The sequence below is a fragment of the Salarias fasciatus genome, chromosome 7 (genome assembly GCF_902148845.1).
Source record: "Salarias fasciatus chromosome 7, fSalaFa1.1, whole genome shotgun sequence".
Classification (NCBI taxonomy): Eukaryota; Metazoa; Chordata; class Actinopteri; order Blenniiformes; family Blenniidae; genus Salarias; species Salarias fasciatus.
The window spans coordinates 27,979,104-28,003,669 of NC_043751.1; the positions used below are offsets into that span (position 1 = coordinate 27,979,104).

Below are 24,566 nucleotides of genomic sequence, written 5' to 3' on the forward strand. Positions count from 1 at the left end.
ACCAGTGCTCCAGTGTTGGCTTTTGCTGATGCAACAAAACCCTACATCCTACATGTAGATGCCAGCATGGACGGGCTTGGGGCGGTCCTCAATCAAGAATACCCTGATGGGTTGCGACCTGTGGCATTTGCTAGCTAAGCCAATCGGAAAAAAACTACCCCATCCACCAACTTGAATTTTTGGCCTTGAAATGGGCTGTAGTGGATAAGTTCCACGATTACCTCTACGGTGCCAGATTCACAGTGAGAACCGACAACAATCCGCTCACCTATGTTCTCACCACAGCCAAGTTGAGTGCTACAGGCCATAGGTGGTTGGCCAGCTTGACAACTTATGACTTCGACATTAAGTACAAGCCTGGCAGAGAAAACGTGGATGCTGACTGGTTGTCCAGGAACGCCATGGAAGGAGACGATGGATGGAGACACATTCCCCAGTCAGGTGTTAAAGCTCTCTGTCGCCAGTTTAGTGTCACTCAATCAGCTAAACTGCCCAACCGTTTCATAGACCAGTTAGGAGTTCCCCCAACTGTCATCCCCCCTGCTTATGCTTTGTCCACTCATCTCGGGGTGAGTCCTTTAGAGCAGCTTAGCACCGAAGAACTCCGCAAAGCGCAGGACAGTGATCCCGACATCAGTGTTGCTAAAAAAGCTGTCCAAAGTGGAGTCTGGCCTACCTCCCAGAGTCACAGTCCAGATGTTGCTTTGCTACAACGAGAAAGCAGCAGATTTCTGATAAAGTCGGGCCTGTTATATAGGAAAACCACCAGACCGGTGGGTGGGCAGATTTCCCAACTGGTCCTCCCCAAAGAACATCGTCTTAAGGTGCTTAAGTCTGTTCATGATGATTCTGGCCATCTGGGAGTTGACAGAATCACTGACATGGTCAAAGATCGATTTTATTGGCCAAAGATGGCCTCAGACATTTCCCAGTACATCAAAAACTGTGGCCGGTGTGTTGCCCGTAAAACGCTTCCTCATCGGGCTGCACCGTTGAAACAGATGACAAGCAGTGGTCCACTCGACTTGGTGTGTATAGACTTTCTGTCTATAGAGCCTGATACAAAAGGGATGACCAATGTTCTTGTGGTGACAGACCATTTTACTCGATATGCACAGGCCTTTGTAACCAAAGACCAGAAAGCAACCACCGTTGCCAAGGTGCTGGTTGAGAAATTTTTTGTTCATTATGGCCTGCCCTCTAGAATCCATTCCGACCAAGGGCGCGATTTTGAGAGCCGTCTCATTAAAGAGCTCCTGGGCATGTTGGGCATAAAGAAATCCAGAACAAGTCCATATCACCCCCAAGGTGACCCTCAGCCTGAGCGCTTCAACCGGACGCTCTTGTCCATGCTCGGTACTCTCCAACCCAGTCAAAAACAACATTGGAGCCAGTACATCAGTTCGCTCGTCCACGCTTACAACAGCACTCGCAACGATGCAACTGGTTACTCTCCGTATTTCTTGATGTTTGGGCGCGAGGCTCGCCTGCCCATTGATCTGTGTTTTGGAACTTCTCCGGATGGAGATGACTCTCGCAACTACCTGCAGTATGTTGAGAAACTGAAAAGTGACCTAAGAAGGGCATATGAGTTAGCAGTAACAGTTGCTAATAAGTCACATGACAAAAACAAGCGGTACTATGACAACAGAGTGAGAGACCAAGTTTTGGAGAAAGGGGATCGTGTGCTCATACGAGCCCTGGGCTTACCTGGAAAGCACAAGCTTGGTGACAAATGGCATTCTGACCCTTATGTTGTCATCGAAAAATTACCTGACTTACCTGTGTACCGAGTAAAACCTGAAAAGGGTAAAGGCATGGTCAAGACCTTGCACAGGGACCACCTTTTACCCATAGGGTATCTGGTCAGATTTCCTTCAGACCTGGAAGTGAAACAACTACCACAGAGACCTGTGACACGATCACATCAAAAGAAAAAGTCATCTGATAATCCCAACCAGGAATACCACTCGGAAGATGAAGAGCAAAACTGGAACTTACCTGCTGACCGGAGGGAGGAAATCTTACTGGCACTTGATCTGCTGGCGGATCATTTCAGAGGAGATCTCCCCATGGAAGATGCACTAACCCAGCATCATAGCATGGATGAGGACATTGATGTGGATACTGAGGAGAATGTGGATGCAAACCCGGAAGGACAAGGTGCAGAGCAAATTCAGCAACTTCCAAAGGACACTGTGGTGGACATGGGACTAGAAGGGGGAGAGCTCCCCTCTGCTAGTCAGTCCCAAGGTAGTGCCGAGCCTGTCTGTAACCGTCCCCCCCGGAGACAAGTGAAGCCAGTTGTGCGATTAAGCTATGATAGACCTGGCCATTCCACCAATGAACCTATTGTAGTTGTTCATAGAGGGTTGAGGATCATTATTAAAAGAGACTCCCCATTGCTATGTCAAAGTTGGGATGATGTACCATGACATAATCATATTTATGACTCTAGTCTGTAGCATACTTGCCAGACATTGATATCGACATACACCGGATGTGACAGATTTAAATTCGTGTGATGAGGACATCGACACCTTTTAGAAAGGGGAGATTGTAGCCCTGTGGCTGTTATTTTCTTTCATTTGTGTAAATAATAAAATGTTTGTAAATAATAGTTCATGAAGTGTTAAAATGTTGGTTCATAAAATTTAAAAAGGTTAAAATCAGTCATTTAATTTACAGTTAAGATGTCAGAGATAAAAGAGCTTGTTTTATAATCCATTCATATGTTTTTTTTTGCAAAAAAGATGTGAGACCACGTTTATTGCGGGGAAGTGAAGCATCTTGTTAACCTCTGATCTTTGTATGCGTCTCTTCTGAACCAATCCTGATCGCATTTTTCCGGGTAGGCGGGGCTTAGCTTGGCCTACGTGCGCAACACGTTGGTAATAGCAGAGGCTGTTTTCAGCGTCCGAGGAGGACTGCTGTAAGGATTAAACACGTTGTGAAAGCCCTCCTAACGTCCAAGGCTGACGAAGAGTCGTCCTGTGGTGGATGTTGGTCAACCCTGTGAGGCTGCCAGAGGACTGGACTGTTGCCATACACTGGAGAGAGCGAGGACCGAGAGGGCCCTGGACCGTGGAGAGGTTGTCGCTGTTGTACTTGGATCTGGTTTGCTGCTACACGCTGCACCCCCTTGCCACGTGCTGCTGCACGCTGCACCCCCTTGCCACTGCAACTGCAACTTGCCAATTGCCCATTCTTCCCCCTTCTACTTCTCTGACTGCGGATTTGTGAGTACTCTAAACACTTTGCACGTGCTGTTTTGTTTCTGCTGATTTCTGTCAGTGAAGCGGCCATTTGTTTCTGGCCTCCCCGCTCACAAGCATCGACTGGGCCTACAACGTTTTTTTATTTTAGCCCAGTGTGAATGTGTGTGTGAATGTGGGCTGTGGACATTTAAGTTTCTGATCAATTTGAATTGCTGGACTTTGTATTCAGATCACCAGAGATCAATTGTGGGTCTAATTAACCAGAGTATTAATTGAGGTTGTTTTTTTGTGAGCATTATTTGTGAAACTGAAGGTCAACCGTGAATTTAATTTTTGCAATTCTTAGTTTTGTAATAAATTATTATTGTTTGATTAAATTCTGTGTAGTAATTACAACAGTATACTTTGGGATAAGTATTAATCAGATTACATTGAGTTTTATTTTAAAGGGGAAGTATCAAATTTGGTTACTTCTTAAGATTTATTGGAGGCACTGTCAAGTTGATTTAAGTTATTACAGGTTGCGCCAGACGAACCTAGGCCCCGTCCCATTGTACTATAACACCCCTATTATTTTGAAGTTCAAATTCTTTAGCTACATGGGACTGGGGTTACATATATGATTTCTTATTGCTCTGTTTTTATGTGCAGTCCAGTGTTTTACGATCTTATATCTTATGTGTTACATCCTCTGTTGAAGGCTCTTTTATCCTTATATTTGATCTTTATATTTCTTTACCATTGTGAAGCACTTTGTGACTGCTGATCTACGAAAAGCGCTATAGGCTATAAATACATTTTACTTACTGTTTAAATCCTGGTAATCTGAATGTTATTCATCTGTACTGAAACACAAAGCAAATTAGATTAAACTAGGATCTCAAAAGCATATTATTCTGTTGTGAGCAGCATTATTCCTCATTAGGATTTTAGCAGAAAATGTAATATGCTTCCGAGGCAGCTGAAATAACCATTATTTTAAGAAATGAAATCACTCTCCAGACAAAATCAACACCCAAAAACTTACAGGAATGAAAAGTTTTATTAGTCAGTAAAGACATAAAGCAAATATAAAATGTGGCTCCACTAACAACATTATTAATTCCATTTCAGAAGTTCAACTAAGAGCTTGTTAAGAGGTGCTCTATCGTCCAGCTCTGTCCGGAGCACTGCTGAATGATGAGGTGGTAGTACGAGTCCTCTCCCTGAGCCAGCTCAAGGCACCGGTCTGTCTCCCTGTTTCTGATGGCTTGGCCCTGAACGGGTTGAGCAATGAAGAGCGTGAGTATGCATTTCAAACGTTCATCATCCGGGATCCTGATATATACATTCTCTTACTTGTTTGAAGTCCCAGTGCATGCTGAGCTTGTTCTCCTTCGCCACCTGACAGTCCTGCAGGGTGGGGTTGCTTCCCGACCCGGGATCTACCAGGCAGCGGTTCGTGTTGTACTTGTGAGATTTAATCCCCCCCACATAAATCTCACCGTCCGTGTTGTAGTAGCACAGCTGAGGAAAAGAAAGCGTGATGAGTGCTGCTTGTGGTTTCTGGCCGCTGATCAGAGTTGTAGCGTGGCTCACCTGCGGCTGCATGCGGTGGCACCCGTACAGGACGGGGATGTTTCCTGGAATGGGCCCCTGGTCCACGCAGACGTCCTTCAGTAGGCTGTTACTCAGCTGTAACGTCACAGTTTGATGTTTGCTTCCTCAGTGATTAAACTCATAAGTTGGTGAAGATAAAAGGTTTGGAATGCTGAACTTACCACACCGTAGCCCAAGATATTATCCCACTTTTCCAGAGCGGGATAGACATGGTCCAAGTACCACTGGAAAGGTTTACATTTCAGGCTTTCTCTGAGCTTCTTCCTCTCAGAAATGTCACCTATATCGATTCCGTGGTTCTACACGGCGCATGGAAAATTAAAATGCTTGTGTTAGTGAATTTTTTTTAAAATAAACTATGAAATACACACTTTGCTCAATCCGTAACCAGCACTAATTTCATGATTGAACCACTTTGCACTTTTATTCCTTCTTTAAATTCCCATTGTTGTAATATGACCTCAGATTTATCAACATGTTGGCAGTTTTAATCCTAAGCCTAAAAGCTGCTGTGGTAGGATGTTTCTGTCCGTGGATGGTTGCAAGAATGTGAGGAGAGAATCAAGTACAATGGAAGTTTGAAGAGTGGAGGATAGACATAATTTTCCTTCTCACCTGCTGAAAAAAACCCCCAATAAATTCAATTTTGTTCAACCTTTCAGTTCAAACTGAATTAGGGAGATGCTTTTCTTCTCTTAAACTGCGAAAAATCCCCATTATACTATCGCTTTTGGAAAGTGACAATTTCTACAATGCAACATTCACTAAACAAAAAGAAAACATTCATCTTTAGAGCCATAATAACATTAATGTTTTTGTGCAAAGTCTATTTTCATGCAAAAACCAAACAATTACTGTTCTACTAAAAATTACACAGTCTTGCAAATTTAAATTTAAAGGTGCTGTAGGCAAGATTCAGCATCTCCGCCATCTTGCTTAGGTTTACCAAAGCAAGATGGCGATTTGACCCATCTAAGATGGCCATTTGAAACCCAGCACAGCCAATCCTGTCCTGTTTTCTCTGATATCATGCCCTTACGCAAGTTAAGCCCCTCCCACAAGAACGTGTGATGAATGCCCCTCGACCAATCACAGTTAGAGCCTCAGGGGCTCTTCTGATTGGTCAAAGATACCTGGAGCTGTCGAGATTCTTTTTCAGCTCAGAACAGAGACAGATGGAAACGCTGCGCCCTCGCGGTAGTGCAATTATACTACACTCCTAAAGGATTATCAATGGATACTCTAACATTTAATCCAAAGAAAACACAGAAAAATTAGCATTGACTAGCAAAATCCTGCCTACAGCACCTTTAAAGGTTATTCTGGGATTATTTTACTGCTCCGGCCCATTCAAGATGATACTGGGCCGTTTATGGCGCCTGAACCAAAATGTGTTTGACACAGCTGGTTTACATGAAGCTGCACCACACACACACGCACACACAAAGAACCATACCAACCTTCAAAGGAAGGTTCCAGGCAATGTAAACATTTTTATTGTAGTCATCCAGCCATGTTTCCGCCACCCGCAGGGCGTTTCTCCTCATGGCGATGCTGAGGTCCGGCGCATACGGCTTGTGCGCCCTCTCGATGTGGGCGATCTTAGAACAGGTCACGATCTCCACCCTCCCTCCGCACAGCCACACCTGAAAGATGGAGACCGCCACTGTCACGAAAGGAACGTGAGAAACCTGGAACCGCTTAAAGGCGACATTAAGTGACGTGAGAAACTCACACGAATGCCCAGCTCCACATTTTCTCCCCCGTAAACCGTCATTCCACCGTCCAGGCCACCGATCTCCTCGAGAAACAGTCGGTCTGCCGCAAAGATTCCCATCACAGAGGGACTCCTGTGTGCCACAGAGCAACGCTCCTGCTCAGCTCGCACTTATTTTGCAAAGACAATGCAACCTGGAGAGTAGTCGCACGCGTATAGACAGACTGATAGAACGAGCGACAGAATGACCAGCCTGTTAATCATTAATCAGTTTCAGCTTGAACTGGTAACTGACTTTATATATGATTATTCAACGCAGATCTTTTATGCTCTGAAATTCAGTGTTCTGTCAGTTGCTGTTTCTTCTTTTGGGAAAGATCCAGCAACAAAATGTTTGTTTATTTATTTATTTATTTATTTATTTACAGGAAGAAATAAGGACCCGTTTGCTTTCCAGCAAACGAGTCCTTATTTCTTCCTGTAAATAAATAAACGTTTATATATACCAGCTGACGTCTCACATACTTCCCAGGTCTCGATTCGTCGTTCAGCTTTCTCCAGGCAGGGCTAAAGGACTCGTACATGCACCACAATGCCCAGTCGAAGGCGTGAGCGGACGGGCCGTATCTCTCCACGTGGAGGTCGTCGAAATGGACCTTGTCGAACACGGGGGAGACCACCACGGTCCTGTCCGCTTTGATTCTGGCCAGCAAGGGTTCCGCCCTGCAGAGCAGGTGGGAGAGAGCACGCTTTTTGAACCAGCCAGATGTGTCTTCATTGAGCTAATATTTAACAGAGGGACTCACCATCCCACGGTGGCTTCAACATGGGCGTCCAGAATGGCCACGACGTCAGCCGTGGCCGCCTTCCAGCCGGAGATCCGCGACTGGGACAAGCCCATTTGTCTCTCGTGGCGAACTTTCTTTATGAGTCCGGGCCTCTCTTCGTTTATTAGGTCTATGTAGTCGTCTAACGGGGTATTCAGGTCGTCTGGAAACATCACCCACAGCCAGATATGCATATTCAGGATCTCAGAAGGCTGAATAAAGTCTCCTGTCTCATCCTGTGTGGTTGTGGCTGTGGCGCTGTGGACTTACTGTAGGTGCTGCAGTCGTCCACCAGAACGATCTCCTTCAGCAGGTGCCCCGGCGTGTGCCGCATGATACTCCGGATCGCCCTCTTGATGACAGAAAGAGCCTCGTTTATGTAGATCAGCACCACGCTGATGCTCGGCAGCTGTTTGGGATATCTCCTCATCCTCACCAGACATCTAAACGCCGTCAGATGGAGTGTGTTTGTGTTGGAAATATTATTTTTTATTATCACTGCTAAATGCATTCATTGTTAAGTGAAGTAAAGTAAAGTGTTAAGTAGTGAGCATGCACAGGAAACTGAAAGTTGACTAAGCAGGATGAGCGATCTGCCTGCAGTCTGCTAAATGCTGACTGGCATGTCTTAACTATGCTGACCGGGTGAGTCCTGTTGCCACTTATGCATCAGTTGCATTGTTTATATTCAAGCAGGATGTTGAAACCAATGTTGTCCCAACAAACACTTGTAAGCCCCACCCTGTGGTTCTCAAGAAAAGCTGAGAGAAAACTTTGCTCAGACAGAGTTTTTCTTTAAGGAAAATAACCTGACAGTTTGATTAATGTTCTGACAAACTTACAGCAATCCTCTCAGCCTCCAAACCTTCTTCATGTCTCACCTCTTGTCTCTCGTATCCTGCAGCTCTCGGTCGAGAGGTAGCCGGTTACTCAGGAACACGTTGTATCCATAAATCTTGAAAAGGCCCTCGGCCTCCTTCTGCTCCTCTTCTGTGAGTTCGTCGCCCCACTGGGCGAACAGGGGCGAGTCGGGGAAAAGCTTCGGCTTCACAATCTTCTGTTTCTCTTCGTCCTTCATGACTGCAGATTTTGTTCATGTTGGAGAATAAAAATAATCAGATTAGTCTAAAAACGTGCCTTTTGAACTTGTGTTTGGAGAAATTCATAGAGGTGAATTAATAACGAGGGTGGCCAGTAACAATGGACTTTTTCAGCTAAAATATTAAAATTTATGGTTAATTTTTATTTTGTCATTATAGTTGAACACAAATATCTGTGTTTTTGGTCCCTACATTCGTTAAACTGTTATTTGTTTCAACCTTCTGAATTAGAATGAAAAGATTCACAGTTATCTATGGAGAAGGTGCAGACGTTAACAAAGTGTATTGACAGTGGTTGAAAACCAAGACTTTAATCTTCAACAAGGAAAAAGAACTTCTTTTATTCCTCATGTGGGAATCACAAAAGATAAAACAAGACATTGGCTCACGAAAGAGCTGTGAATCAAAGAAAAGGAAGAAACACGTTCAAACCGATCTTCAGACTTATCTAAACTACCATTACCACTATCACTACATGAACAATTACCAATACATTAAATGAATGATGTAATGTAATTATATTTTCATATCAACATGCTCATATACTACATACCAGATAACGATAATGGCTGATCATCATAATCGATACACGTATGATGGCAGTTTTACGATTATGAAGATGTCAATTTCGAGAAAGCTATTCATACATTGACCATGAGAAACTATGAAATAATGTGGATTAATCCATGCAGAACACACACACACACACACACACACACACACACACACACACACACACACACACACACACACACACACACACACGTGGTTGCAGGTCATGTGCAGGTGTGTAGCTTTCTAATAGGTTTCACTTGTCACACAGAAAAGATAAAGTGACTTTGACAACATTGGAATACGGTTCTGATAAAATTTAAATTTTTTAATCGTCAAAAAACAAGTAACTTTGTGTATTTTAAAATATTTGAAAATATTAATCCAAAAGATCGCACTGAAGAGTTATCTTGTTTTTTTTTTTTACATCACAGCACTACATTTTTATTAAAGATAACGGATTTATTTAATTAAAACGTATTTAGATGATTGTCATGAGTAAATAAAATTACTTGGAAATACCAAACTAGTTTATTATTTTTTAATTCTCAGGTGAATTCCTCTTTCATTCGAAGCATCTTTCACCCATTTGTTCTGCTCACACACAACCTACCTGTATCACAGAGTCATTCAGTTACGCACATTTGAAATTCAAACCTTGATTTACCTGGATGTATTTAAACTGTACCATCAAAATACACTCTCTTTAAAGTAATGTCCCTCCTATTTGTCCATTAAAGGTTCCTAAACTTAACAGGAGAACTTGAACTCACTCAGTTGGTTGAGCTTCTCTTCAATCCGGTCCAGTTTTCTCCACACTTCTTCGGCAGCAGATCTCCTTCCGCTCAGCAGGACCATTATGTAGGTGAGGACATATGTTAACAGTAGAAAGAGTCCAATGATTCCAACTATTCGCATCAGCGTCTTCATGTTGTGTGTTTTTGCTAAACAGTGTTCCTTACTGACTTCGGCAACTGTACAGAGACTCTGCTTCCTGAGCAGCGTTTACAGTCATACAGGACCTCTAATCTGAAAGATAATATTTGTATTCATTAAACCTTTAAAGAGGCCTTTCGGTTCCTAACTGTTAAATTCTTTCCAAACAACAAAAGAGCTGAAAAAAACAAATGCATCAATACATTATAAATAGAACCCAAATATTTTGTATGATAATAATCCCGGGTAAAGGAGAAAGAATGGAAAGAATCCGTGAAGCGGCTGTGACTGTTTCAAAGTTCAAAGCCTCTAAAGCAAACAAACCCTTCTTTAGATTTGTGAGAGTTTTATTGTTTTACTGGGGTTGATAAGAACCACTGCGTGTGTATCAACGTGAACAAGCATTCCCGTCAGAACAATTCAAACGTAAAGACGGGCAAGTTTATCTGTTGATACATCATCCATTCAATATGCAATCCACACTGCTTCCGCTCGAAGCCGCACACTGCAGCCATGTAGATTTTATTATGTTACACCACTAGAAGCAGGATATCTGCTGATACAAGTCAGGGCAGATTCATATTCATACTTATCTGTAATTCTGACCTCAACAAATGAACGTGGCAGTAGAATTTTTTTGTTTTTTTTTTCCTCTCCAGCTTTTGGTGAGCTTGTACAAACTAGCCTCTGCTTCCTCTCCCTAGTTGACCTCTGATCTGGGCGCCTGCTGCCGGAGCCCATCAGCTTCAACATGCTGCAGCCAGAGATGCTCATACCTTGATTGTAAGAAGCAGTTAAACCCTCGAGATGGATGGACTTAAAGAAAATGTCAGTATTGGTTGGTTAGCTGTCAACAGCTAACCAACAGACATACATAATCAACAGACATGCGTAAAGAAGAGTCTTTTCGGTTCTTACTGACAAATGGATGATTAAGTCGTTGATGTTGAATGTATGTAGACGAGGTTCTCCTGGCTTAGAGAGTCTGGCTGTGTTGCACCACATGCAGGGATCTTCAGACGTCTTACAACATGGATCTTTTCTGGGAGTCGTCAGAGAAACTGGCTCGCCCAGACAGCTGGGATCAGCTCCAGCCACAAACTAAAACAGGACAGAAAATGCCACTGGGAATTTTATTTGTTTGGAATTTTTAAAAATCAGCTATGACAAAGGTAACAGTGTGAGTGTTCAAGAATTTGACTGAAATTTGTGAACTGTGAGAAATTATGGCTTTAATTGCAATGTATTTATTTGACCAGCAGAGGCGCACTGTAGTTTGTATTGATGAGCCGGTTCAAGTGATCAGGTTTACCACACAAATGTAGAATTTGTCTACATTAAAGATAATTTCTAGAATTTCACTGATCACAGTATTGACCAGCCCACTTTATTTTTATGTTCCAGCTACATGTGGCCAAAGGTTTTAGGCCCTTCAAGATGTAAGTAGTTTAATAAAAATCCACTGTCTGGAAGTCGTAAAGCACCTGGTGAACTGAGGCATATTGTCCAAATTGTACTAGCTTTATTCAGATTTCATGTTAATTATATATTAATACTTTTTTGCAATAAAACAGACATTTAGATTTCTGGTTATGTAGAGATTATAATATTATTTACAGGTCCGGTCCACTTTGAGATCAAACTGCTCTGAATGTGGCCCAAATATCACGAACTGCAGCAGCGTGTCACGTCTCAGTGCTGCTGAACTCATTTACTGTAGTAAAACAAACAAACAAACAAACCAACACTTGACACAAAGGCATCATCTTAGGACAATTCTTTATTTATGTACAGAATAGGGTGAAAGACAAAGCGGTTTTCTCATCCAGCACTTCAGTAGTTGACGGTTTTGGCCGGCTTGGTCTCGTCCAGCTCCGCCTCCAGGTAACGGAAGCGGCGGTGGCGACGCAGGATCTCGATTGCTTTTTGTTCCACGGTCGATGGAGTGATGCCCAGATCCTCCAGACCGGGAAGTCCCGGGTATTTCATGTCCGTTGTGTGAAACTGGAAGACAGGAGCAGTGCAGAATACCTCTCATCAAACGTGGAAACAAGAGAAATAGCGGGTCGATGAGTTTGAATGGATTTTTTTTTTACCCTGTCCACTTTATCGGGGGTCGTCCAAGGCTCGAACGGGTTCATTGCAAAAAACTGGGCAGCCAGACTGAAAGAGAAGTGCAGGCGGTGTTAAACAGCGTCTGCACTGAAGAGACTCTTGCTCCTGACCGATAGCGTTTTCATTAAAACAACAGTTGATAAGCGATGTTTGCTTTAATTATGTGTGGTCATCACATGATCGGCAGAAGCTCCGACAGACGCCGGCGCTGAGCAAACAAGTTGTGAACTCTTACTGGTAGAAGGGGCGAGGCAGCGGGTATGGCACGAACTGTCTGTGCGCCACGGCGTAGATGTACTCCACCAGGTCATGGAGGAGGTAGCGGTTGGGACTAGGCCAAGAAAAAAGGAAAAAGAAAACATCTTCACTTTGAAAGAAATGTAAATTTTGCTTTCTAGCAGTGGTTTGAGTAGAACCTGTACAACCACACCATTCAATCCGCTCTGTATCTTTACAGTTTTCACGATCTGTTCAACTCATTGACAGAAGAGGTGAAAGACAGTGTTTCTGTGGAGGTGAGCGCCTACCCGACGAGAGCAAACGTCTTCCCGTTAGCGTCCGGGTCTTTGACGGCGTTGATGATGGCTTTGGCCACATCGACCACCTGAGGGAGTCAAAAACCACAGAGAGAGCAGTTAGTGGCGTGCTGCTGAATAAAGTAATGATAGTAGAGAAATGGTTTACTTTCCAAGAGTTCTTATGAGTGAAGAATTCAGAATCATCCACATCCTTCAGTCAGATTTGACAAAATTCAGCTAAAATTTGAGAAAAAAAATCTTCTCTTATATATACTTCTCTGAACCATAAAACCACACGACAACACTGAACACAGGCTAAGAGCTAGGGATGCACATTTTATATATTTTTTTATGACCGTTAACCGACGCCCTTTAACCGGTTAATAACCATTAACTGATAAGGTTTAAAGCCCGTCCATGCTTCACATGTCTGCGTGGGTGTGCGTTGCGCATTGGTCTGCGTGGACCGATCTGTGGACGTCCGCGCAGCAGCCAGAATTTGTGACCGCGTTGCGCGCAGGTCGCGCCGGTATGCGCATCGCCAGAGCGCCACAGAAAACAAAATATGACAGTAAAAGTGACGGCATCTCGTGGATGGAGACAGCAGGCTGTCTGGAGGGAGGAGAAGGTCTGCCGAGGGAATCGCTCCGGCGCCGCCCCGCGATTCAGAAAAAAGAAAAAAAAAAAGGCTAAATAAACTTTAATATTAAATGATAACGCACTGACAATACATGTGCTTAATTTTCTCTAAATAATCTGTAATAAAGGAGCAGAGAAACAGTCTGTAGTGCCAGAAAAGCTTCTGGAGGATGTGTGGAACAGTGCGCCTGAACGCGCAGAGCGTGGAGCGCCGAGGCTCCAAAGCGACGCGAAGCATGGACGACTTTTAAACGCCCTGTTGAGTGGTTACATGCTGCCGCTCCGACATTCCGACGCACCATCATTTAGACTTATCACCATTCTGAAATACCGCTATTCCGACACGCAGACGTCCCACCATTCCGACACGGAAATGTGCGCTCCGAGTGAGTGACTGACTCGGCGCTGTCCGGTGCTTAACTGCGGATTTACAATGACAGCAAATTCTCATCGAAAATGTAAAAAAGCTACAAGATTTGGATATAATTAACAGAACTGTAGGCTTCAATCATCTCCTATTGTTTTTTAAATTATGTCGAGAGTGAGTCCGCTGGTGATTTTTTGTGTTTGTTCGGATTAATTTCCTAAATAAAGTTTTAGCTTCTGAAATCCGATTTTTAAACAGTTCTGATGGAGCTTAATATTTATCTGGATGATGCAGCTTCACACCGAACCATTTCACTGTAAATCTGGACGACCCGCGGCGTCTGGAGATAAAAAAAATAATATTCAATGTAACGCCGGCTTTGTGCCACATGCGTCAATGTGCTCAAAGACACACACCCTCCCCGACTGTACAACATGAAGGCACCTGGAATTAATCAGTGACTTAAGGTGTCATCTGCAGCGCCATCATTGATATCTGTAATATAATGCCAGCGTGCATGAAGACGCACGGGCTCTGTGGAGAGCTCTGCTCCGGCTGGAGCTTAAAAAAAAAAATTAACCGAGAGTATTAACCGGTCAAAGTTCCTGTTATCGGTTAGCGGTTAAACGGTTAACCATGTGCATCCCTACTAAGAGCCACACAGTCCAGCTGCTTATGGTGACGGGAAGAAAAAGAGACGTACTGGTTGATATTATCATTCGACACGAAGTGAAGGAGCAGCTCTGCTGTTAAAAACACTCACATAAACAGGCTGCTTCACTGAGTCCTTCCCCAGGGAAATGAGTGGGATGGCGTTTCCAAACCAGCGCATGTCTGGAGACAGAATGAAATTGATGAACATTTTAACATATTAAATATGATTTTAAAAAGACAACAATTAAAAAAAAAAAAAAAAAAACCTACTTGCATAGTAGTTGAAGAATCTGTCCTCCCGGCCGAAGACCTCGGAGGGCTTCATGATGATGGCTTCAGGAAACTCGTCCCTCACTGCAGTCTCTCCCACAGCCTGAGACAAAGCGGCAGACATGGATCTATAGTCAGCCTGTATTTATGTACATAGGAGGAGGATGAGTGTCGCAGAAAAAGCCCTCCACCTTGTTCCTGAGGTATTTGGATGGGCTGCGTATGTCCGCGTTGAGATGCGACATGTGGACGAATTTCGTGATGCCGGCCTCTCTGGCTGCCTTGGCGATCTGCTGAGGGATGCTCACAAAGACGTCCTCGAAGCGATAGTTCCTTCACAAAACAGAGGAAACATATATCAAACTCAGTTTGACATCCTGTTTTAGCTTCTTGTTGGTGACAGAATGTGTTTCCTGCTCCGAACAGGCGTACCTCGTCTCCCACTCTCGTCCCACCAGGTTGATGACGACGTTGGAGTGCTCCAGAGCCCGTTTGATGGAGTCTTTGTTTCTTGCATCCCACTCCTAAGACAGAATTAAAAACACACGTAAGAAAAACGTCAATTCCATCTAATTATTACCAGCATTTTAAAATATTTCACTGTTTTAGAAATGTTACATGATTGGATGAACGTGTAAAAATGTGTCTTACCATGAAGATGATTTGTCCAAGATCACCCATGGGTCGGAAGTACATCAAGTCATACTGATCACAGCGGTGAGGGATTACAATCTGTGAGCCAATTCGACCTGTACATCATCAGAAAATACACACAGACAATCAGACATCAGTAGCTGCTCTTTAAATTAGCGGTCAGGATAGCGGTCGATGCGGCGTGTATCATCATCAGGCTGCGCACCTCTGGCTGACGTCACTCCGGTGAGTGTTTTCCGTGTGGGTGAAGCTCGCCGAAGCTTGCGAGCGACTGAAGTGCTTGCTGTCTCTCTCTTGCTATTACTGTTAATTCACGAAGCCATCAAAAAATCGGGGTTATTTACGCCCCCGGGGTTACTTTCGCCCCCGATTGACCAGTGATCTTTCGTGAATTACATTTCTTCTCCGCCGTTAGCACCACCGGCGTGCTAACTAGCTTAGCGTGCTAACTAGCTTAGCGTGCTAACTAGCTTGGTTCGCTGGGACCGCTATGGCGTCCTCTCCTCTGTCTTCTTTTCTTTCCTGCTCAGTGTGCCGTATGTTGAGTCAGAACCCTGCCTCCCTTGACGATAGGGGTATTTGCGTAAAGTGCAGTGTATTGACAGCGCTGGAGGCCAGGGTAACCGAGTTAGAGGAGCGGCTGCGCAGATGTGAGGGGCAGGGCAGCGCTAGCTACAGCGAGGTGGCGGCAGGGCTCGCAGCCCGCTCCCGCAGTGAGAGGAGTGTTAGCAAGCCTCGCCCCGCAGCGTGTCCCGAGCAGCCGGGGCAAGACCAGGACCGGTTTGTGACAGTCCGGAGGAAGGCTAGTGCTAAGCACCGCCACGTAGCACTCCAAGAACCGCTTCACGTCTGCAATAGGTTCTCTCCCCTCAGCGAAGACACGCCGGCTGAACTGGACACGCTGGTGATTGGCAGCTCTGTAGTTAGAGACGTGAAGCTGCCAGCGGTGAAGGTTAGGTGTTACCCGGGGGCCAGAGTGGGTGACATCGAGGGGAACCTTAGGCTTTTAAAACAGGAAGGTAGGAGATTCCGTCGAGTCGTGATTCACGCAGGCGGCAATGATGCCCGGGGGAGACAATCAGAGGTGCTCAAATTACAAGTAGCCTCGGTGTGTGAATTGGCTAAGTCGATGTCTGATGCCGTAATATTCTCTGGTCCCCTGCCCAATTTGGTCAATGATGAAATGTATAGCCGACTTTCATCATTCAATCGCTGGTTGTCTAGATGGAGTGAAGAAAACGGAGTTATTTTTCTAAACAACTGGTGCACCTTCTGGGGAAAGCCTGGGCTCATCCGCAGGGACGGCATCCACCCAACTTTGGATGGTGCAGCCCTTTTAGCTCGCAATATGGCTGATCGGCTTAGTACGCTAAATTGACAAATCAGCTATGAGCCCCGGGCGCAGAGCAGTCGTGTAGAACGCTCCTCTGTTGATCTTGTTGATCCCATCACTAATTCTGCTCCTGGATTTTTACAAGTCAAGCATGGAGGTTTACCTATGCAAACAGACTGTGTCTTTCCATAGTGCTCAAAGCATTAGAAAAAAGTCAATGGGTAAAAAGCTTAACACCTGTACGAGACAGAATAACTCTTCCAGTAGGAAATACATACAATGTGGTCTACTAAACAATAGAGCAATCTCCACTAAATCTCTGTTAGTTAATGACCTTATCGGTGACAATAACATTGATCTCCTTGCTCTAACAGAAACTTGGCTTCAGCAAGATGATTATGTGAGGCTCAATGAATGTACCCCTCCAACCTATGTTAATTTCCAAACAGCTAGATCAACAGGTCGAGGTGGAGGTGTGGCAGTGATATCGCACTCCAGTCTTCTTCTTAAACCCAAAACTAATGTTAAATTCAACTCTTTTGAAAGCTTAATACTAACGCTTACTTGTCCAAATTGGAAGAATCAAAAAGCTGTGCTATTAATTATTGTGTATCGACCTCCTGGTCCTTACTCTGACTTTTTAACTGAGTTCTCAGAGTTTTTAAGCAATATAGTATTGACTCCTAACAAGATCCTTATAATAGGTGACTTTAATATCCATGTGGATGATTCTGGTGACAGTTTGAGTAATGCGTTTATTGCAGTATTAGATAGTATCGGTTTCACTCAAAATGTTGATGAATCCACTCATAGTCACAAGCACACCCTGGATCTAGTTTTAACATATGGGATAGAAGTCAGTGACCTAAATGTTCTCCCTCAGAACCCCATACTCTCAGACCATTTTTTAATTACTTTTCAGGTTTTGATTGAAGACTACTCTGCTCAAAAAGATAAAATTCAGTTGATACGGACATTATCTGAAAAATCTGTGGCTCGGTACAAAGAATTGATCCAGCCTGCATTTGCTGCATTACCTTGTGAACTCACAGAAATGAGCTTATTGACTAGTGGTGATAATAGTGATCAGTTTGTTGACAGTGCTATGCACTCACTAAAATCTGCCCTTGACGTAGTGGCTCCGTTGCAGCTGAAAACCAATCGACCCAGGCGCATTGCTCCATGGTTTAATTCTGAAACCCGTGTTCTCAAACAAAAAACTCGGCAATTAGAAAGACTGTGGCGTAAATCTAAATCGGAACAATCTCTGAAGGCTTGGAAATGTAGCTTGCTAAGCTATAAACAAACTCTTTTTAAAGCCAAGACATTATATTACTCTTGTTTAATAGAAATAAACAAAAATAACCCTCGGTTTCTGTTCAACACTGTAGCCAGACTGACAAACAGTCATACTGTAGTGGAACCAATAATCCCAGAATCTTCAAACTGCCATGACTTTCTTAAATTCTTTAATGATAAAATTATAACCATCAGAGGTAAAATCAATGAAGCACTTTCCTCAGATCAAGCTCAGGGAAACCAGCCACTGCCTCCACCTGAAATACCTGAAATACTAGATAGTTTCTCACCAGTAAATGGGGCTGAGATTACTTCGATTGTAATGTCTTCTAAAACTTCGACCTGTCTCCTAGATCCAATTCCAACTAAGCTTTTCAAAGATATTCTTCCAGTTATTTTAAATACGATCTTAACTATAATAAATACATCTCTAGAAATTGGCTATGTGCCACAGTCATTTAAATTCACAGTAATCAAACCACTGCTGAAAAAACCTAATCTTGATCCTGATATTCTAGCCAACTACAGACCAATATCAAATCTGCCTTTTATTTCAAAAGTCCTGGAAAAAGTCGTGGTTAAACAGCTTTGCCGCCACCTACAGGACAATAGTTTATTTGAGAAATTTCAGTCAGGATATAGAGCTTATCACAGCACTGAGACTGCGTTAGTTAAAGTCACTAATGACTTGCTATTGGCGGCTGACGCAGGTCTAGTCTCAATCCTGGTTCTCTTAGACCTCAGTGCAGCTTTTGATACAGTCGACCACAATATTCTCCTGCAGAGGTTAGAATGTGAGGTTGGCATCAGAGGAAAAGCCCTCTGCTGGTTCAAATCCTATTTATCTAATAGGTACCAATTTGTTCACGTTAACCAACAGTCCTCACCGTGCTCCCAGGTCAGTTATGGGGTTCCTCAAGGGTCCGTGCTCGGGCCAATTTTATTTCTGTTATATATGCTTCCTTTAGGGAACATAATTAGAAGCCACGATATCAATTTTCATTGTTATGCAGATGACACACAACTGTATTTATCTATGAAACCTGATCAAACTAATCAAATAGACAGACTCAGTGACTGTATCAGAGAAATTAACTCCTGGATGACTACGAACTATCTCCGTCTTAATCCTGGCAAAACAGAGGTCATTATACTAGGCCCCCATAAACTGAGAGAGTGTCTATCTGAACAGATAATCACCTTAGATAACGTCAGTGTATCTTCCTCCTCTACTGTGAGGAACCTCGGGGTCTTATTTGATCAGGATATCTCCTTTAAAGCACACATCAACCTGGCTTGTAAAACAGCATATTTCCACTTGTGCAACATAGCTAAAATAAGAAACATTCTACCTAGAACATCCTACATGAACACATTACTCCCGTTCTAAAATCTCTTCACTGGCTTCCTGTCGAGTTTAGAGTTAGATTTAAAATCCTTCTCCTCACTTACAAAATCCTAAATGGGATGGCTCCGACCTATCTCCAAGATGCTTTAACGCCTTATCAACCAATCAGAGCACTCCGCTCTCAAAATGCAGGGTTACTGGTGACTCCTAGAGTCTCTAAATGGACATTAGGTGGAAGAGCCTTTAGCTATCAGGCACCGTTTTTATGGAACCAGCTTCCAAGTGGTGTCAAAGAGGCAGACACAGTCTCCACATTTAAGGTTAGGCTCAAGACGTTTCTCTTCGATGCAGCCTATGATCAGGTCAGCTAGGGATTCTAAACTAAACTTAACTTAACTTAACTTAACTTTACTAAACTTTACTAAACTAAACTATACTAACTAAATACTAGTCTAAATACTAAACTATTCACAAAGCTGCCCTAGGAGCTAGAATGCTGTGGGAAATACGGTGCACTGAGTCCTATCCTCTAATGTCTGAATGTTATTCCCTTTAGTCCGTTCATTGCTTTTCACCTGCTGCCCCCCCCTTCGAGTGGGAGTCTTCTCCAGTTTCAGTTGCTGACTCCACTGTCACGAGGGCCTACGAACAAGCTCCGGCCGGACTGGGAGGACACTCCTGTCGGTCCTGCCCGCGGACTGGCTTCAGTTCTACCTCTGGGATCCGTAGTTCCTGTGCTGGACCGTCCAACGGACTGTACTCAACATAGTCCTAGGCTTTACTTCTTATTGTCTCATGCTAGCTGTTGCCAAAGCTGTCCGTCCCTGGGAGAGGGATCCCTCCATACTGTGGTTCTCCCCAAGATTTCTTCTTTTCCCACTGGGTTTTTGGAGTTTTTTCTTGCCGGATGTGAGGGTCGAAGGCGGTGGTTGCTTCGTTTTGTCTCGTTACTGTGAATTTGACACATTAATATTATGCTTATTCACTGTTTTTATTTTTACCAATCAATGTAACATCTTGAAGCCCTCTGAGGCAACTGTTGTTGTGATACTGGGCTATACAAAAATAAATTGATTGAAATTGATTGAAATTTACAAGCTTATCCATAGAGTTATGGATAATATAGAGATAATTTATTGCTTTTTTTTTTACTAAACAAGAGAAATAAAAAATACTGCAGTAATTTGTGATGAAAAAGAACTATGATCACATCAAAAAAATTTATTTCAAAAACTAATTCATCTGCAGATTCAAAAATAAGTGATGTGAACTTGACAACTAATAATTTCTCGCTTGTTTAGAAAATTATGAAATCTGATTCATTTTGGTATTTCAAAAGACTAAAAATGTGTTTTCAAATATAAAAACATGAAAAACCACAACACAAGAATGTCCATGAGTACAATGTCACACAGTTCCAACTTCAGACACATTGTGGAGGTTGCAAAGAGAGGAGACGGACGAGGGGGTAGAGTCGAGCGGAGTTTGTTATCAGCACATGCGAGTGACAGATGTCAGTCCAGGAAGCACTTAGCTGGATTAATGATCAGTCCGTGCTTGGTAAGCCTCTCGAAGATCTGTTGCCAGTGTAACAGGTGCTCCTCGGCCGAGACGCTGGCCCCCAGGATCCCATCCAGGTACACAAACAGGAACATCAGCTCTCTTAACACAGAGTCCATCAGCCGCTGGAAAGTTTGCGCCACACCTTTCAGTCCAAACTTCATCTGCAGAAACTCAAATAGCCCAAAAGAAGGGATCAGCTCAGTCTTGGCCACGTGCTGGGGGTGGACCAGGATGTAGCCTCTGACTAAGTCCACCCCGAAAAACATAACTTTCCCTGCCAGGTGCTGATCGTGCTTGGTGATGTTATTCAGGTGCTGAAAATCAAAACACAGCCTCCAGCTGCCATCCGATTTCAGGACCATGTGCAGGGGTGAGGCCCACGGGCTGCCAGGGCGCCGCACAATTCCCAGTCGCTCCATAGCGGCAAACTCCTCCCTGGCGATCCCAAGCTTAGCCACATCCTGCCGGCGAGGGTGCGCTAAAACCAGCGGCCCAGGAGATATACTGTTCTACCCTGTGATTAACGAGGGAAGCTGAGAAGGTGGGGACTGTGAGATCTGGAAACTCAGCCAGGAGCCGCTGGTACACATCCCCAGTGGACAGACTTCACGAGGAAAAGCTATCCCCCCTTCCCCAAGGTGCATGGATATGAGGAGAAGGAGAGTGCGTCCACCAAGCGGTAGTTTATAATGCCCACCGATAATCCATGTGTGCACAGGAAATCAGCCCGGAGAATCGGCACGGCCACATCAGCCATCACAAAATCCCAGCCGAACTGCCGACCATCAAAACACACAGTCACAAACCTGGTGCCAAACGTGCAGATTGGGGTCTTGTTTATTGCATCCAGCTGCGAGCTGTGCTCACCACTGGCTCTGTCTGTGCTGGAAGCCGGCAGAACGCTCCGCTGTGCACCAGTGTCCACGAGGAAAAGCCTCCCAGACACAGTGTCTTTAAAAAAACAGCAGCTTGTAAGTATCCTCAGCGCTCACAGTTGCTACCAAGCGCTGAGGCAGCTGATTCCCTGCACCGGGAACGAGCACGGCGGCGTGCAGCCCTTCGCCTGGGATCCGAACCGCTAATGGAAAAAGCACAGTGGCCGTCATCTGTCCGCTGCTCCTTCGCTGCAGCGATTTTAGCTGGTGCGTCCTCCGCTGGCTGGTTTTGCGGCTCTGGCTTCCACGCCGCATGAACTCCGAGCGGGCGTGATGCGAGCAGCATCCTGTTGGCCTCCTCCGCCAGACCCCGGTAGTCTGTTAATAAGGCAGGTGGTTGTCGAATCCAGAGCTGCCACCACGTCTCGTCCGCCGTTATACCTCTCAGCTGGAACTGTGCCTCGATGTGCTGGAACCACGGCTCCGGATCGTGCTGCCAGAAGTCCGGCAGCTTGATCGCAGAGGCATATACAGCGAAACCACCTTGCGCTTCCGCGCCGTCGCTTGACTCCACAGACATGTCCAAATTCAGGGTCACCAACGTGGAGGTCGCAAAGAGAGGAGACGGATGAGGGAGTAGAGTCCAGTGGAGTTTATGATCCGCACATGTGAGTGACAGCTGTCAATCCAGGAAGCAACCCGTTATAGATAACTTCCACCTTTTTGACCCCCACTGACAGTGCACCACAACTCCCCACATCACCAAACCCCACCCCTTCTAATTTGAGGAATTTTCCTTCCCAGCAGACACCACAACATAAGCATTTATTTGTGTGTGTGGCAACTTCTATGACTTAAGTCCTAAAGGCAGGTATAAAGAAAATGGATGGATTCAGTCAATACACAGCGATGCCACTATCTTTTGTTTTTATACTCACCCAGCCTGTTGACCACATATCGACCCAGGAAACCGGTGGCGCCGAACACTGTGGCCGCGATCCCGCTGGATGAGGAGCGACCTCCTTTCCCTTTGGGGATGACCGCATGGTGCAGCTTCCTCTGCTGGACTGTGGTGACCGAGGCAGCCGACAACACAGCAGGGGAGCAAGTGCCTGACAGAAGGAGAGGGACACACACTTCAGTCTGCATCAAAGGGCTGGACCCAGTACAATAGACCAGGCAGAATATAAAATACTGCATTTTGAACATGAAAATACAGCATGGAAACTTCATAAGAGGCCGTCTGGAAACCAAAACAGACATTACAGTACATACCGAGGTCAGTTATCAGAGGTGTCAGTGTGACAGGAAAGCTCTAAATTCCAAAAGGTTCATCGCTTTAATGTTCTCTGTTAAATAACTGCTTGGTACTTAAAGACAAAGGTTTGTGAAAAAAAGTTAACTAGAGTTGCACCCTAAAACATGGTTCTTTTGTTTTTACAATTGTGTTTGTCTCTTATAACTCCAATATAAAAATATACATATATATGTTCTGAATTAAACACAAAGATGAACCAACAGCCCTCTGTATTTGAACTATGACAATACCACTGGTGTTGTGGAGTACTGAAATGCATATCCATTTTTTATATACATGGGTAATGTAATTTTTCATAACACCATAAGGATTAAAGCCAAATGATATTATTACAACGATGTATTACGTGGAATATTACAATGGTGGATTTTAGGATGCGATTTTGAGGGGTGCACGGAACTACTGGATAAATTAGTACCCAGAAAAGACAAATTAGGTGATTTTGTGGTGTCACAACCTGCACGCGTGAATTGTATACAGAGTAAATAACCTGCAGTAACCTTGCAGGCTCAGCTACACTGCAAAGGTGAATATTGTAGCTGTCATAACACAACATAGCGTGTTCCTCTGACATTTATAAGAGACTAGTTTAAAGTCATTGGTTTCTGAACTTGCCGTATTTTCCGGATCACGACTGTGCCAGAAAAATAAACTCACTAAAGAGTAATTTTCATGAAAAAAAAACTGTTGTAGATAATTATTTAACATCTGCATAGATTTATTTTAAATGTTTATATCCTCCCAAAGCTAATCGAAGCCCTTGCTAGCAGGTTATTAGCCTAGCCTGTTAGCAAGGTCACTCAATCCGAGTGTAGAATCTACATGGGAGCCCGTGATGGGACGACACGCGCACGAAGATATGCTCGTTAACATGTAATACGTGTTGTTATACATATATTCTTTATCCTGAAGTCTCACTACTTACTTGAAATCTTTGGAAGGACACTCGCAGGACGGCTAACCAATGCTACGGTCGCCATCTTTCCGACTACGGCAAGCCGTGTGGGCCAAAACAGTCTGACGCTAAACGTCATCCTGCACGTGACAGGCGCAAAATATCACTGTTTGATGGAAACTTCACATTTATTCCTCTGTTGTTCAGTCACAAGCCTTTACAGTATAAAAATCAATGTTAATCGATGGAAAATGCATTGTTTATCATATTGTATTCCATTTATTTCTACACTTCTTTTACACGTGTGAATGTTTTGGAAAGGTAAGCATAACAGTTTAATGAAAACTAGAGAATTTGGATAGAAATAAGGGATCAAGGGAATTAGTTGTAAATTAGGAGTCAGACATTCCTTCATTCAATTCGGTAACAATCCGGATTGCCATCGGGTATCCTGGTGGTTTTAAGCCTCTCCAGTAAAAGAGAAACATTACTTGAAAATCATCAGTATGTTACAGTTGAGTTTGGGAAACTCTGCTGGACTTGAATCTCTACATGTTTGATGAGGTTGGCTGTGAAGATGGAATTGTTGACCGATTTGTTGCATTGTAATGAGTCTGAGACCTTTGAATATGGGGGATGGTTGAACACCGACTGTGGCCAGCTGCAGTGAGACACAAACAACCCGACAGGCTGCCAAACTGTCTGCAGAACAAGCTTAGACAGATTAAAAAATGCATGACACTTCGTTTAAAGCAAAAATGATGTTCAC

The 24,566-nt window shown here is 44.0% G+C and overlaps 2 protein-coding genes across 2 annotated transcripts; both read right to left on the bottom strand.

Moving 5' to 3' along the window:
- Positions 1 to 4,339: 4,339 nt before the first annotated feature.
- On the bottom strand, positions 4,340 to 8,439 carry LOC115392351 (probable polypeptide N-acetylgalactosaminyltransferase 8). The gene is made up of 10 exons (XM_030096946.1): positions 8,243 to 8,439; positions 7,632 to 7,804; positions 7,341 to 7,524; positions 7,060 to 7,257; positions 6,553 to 6,667; positions 6,278 to 6,508; positions 4,979 to 5,116; positions 4,797 to 4,892; positions 4,557 to 4,724; positions 4,340 to 4,474 (listed from the first exon to the last, which is right to left on the bottom strand). Exons 1-10 carry the CDS (start codon positions 8,437 to 8,439, stop codon positions 4,340 to 4,342), a joined length of 1,635 nt encoding a protein of 544 aa, XP_029952806.1.
- Positions 8,440 to 11,710: 3,271 nt separating this feature from the next.
- LOC115392457 (NADH dehydrogenase [ubiquinone] 1 alpha subcomplex subunit 9, mitochondrial-like) lies at positions 11,711 to 23,916 on the bottom strand. The gene is made up of 11 exons (XM_030097077.1): positions 23,828 to 23,916; positions 22,523 to 22,696; positions 15,164 to 15,261; positions 14,945 to 15,036; positions 14,704 to 14,845; positions 14,513 to 14,615; positions 14,352 to 14,422; positions 12,592 to 12,668; positions 12,300 to 12,395; positions 12,046 to 12,112; positions 11,711 to 11,953 (listed from the first exon to the last, which is right to left on the bottom strand). The coding sequence occupies exons 1-11, from the start codon at positions 23,880 to 23,882 to the stop codon at positions 11,783 to 11,785; spliced, it is 1,146 nt and encodes a 381-aa protein (XP_029952937.1). The 5' UTR covers positions 23,883 to 23,916; the 3' UTR covers positions 11,711 to 11,782.
- Between the last annotated feature and the right edge of the window lie 650 nt (positions 23,917 to 24,566).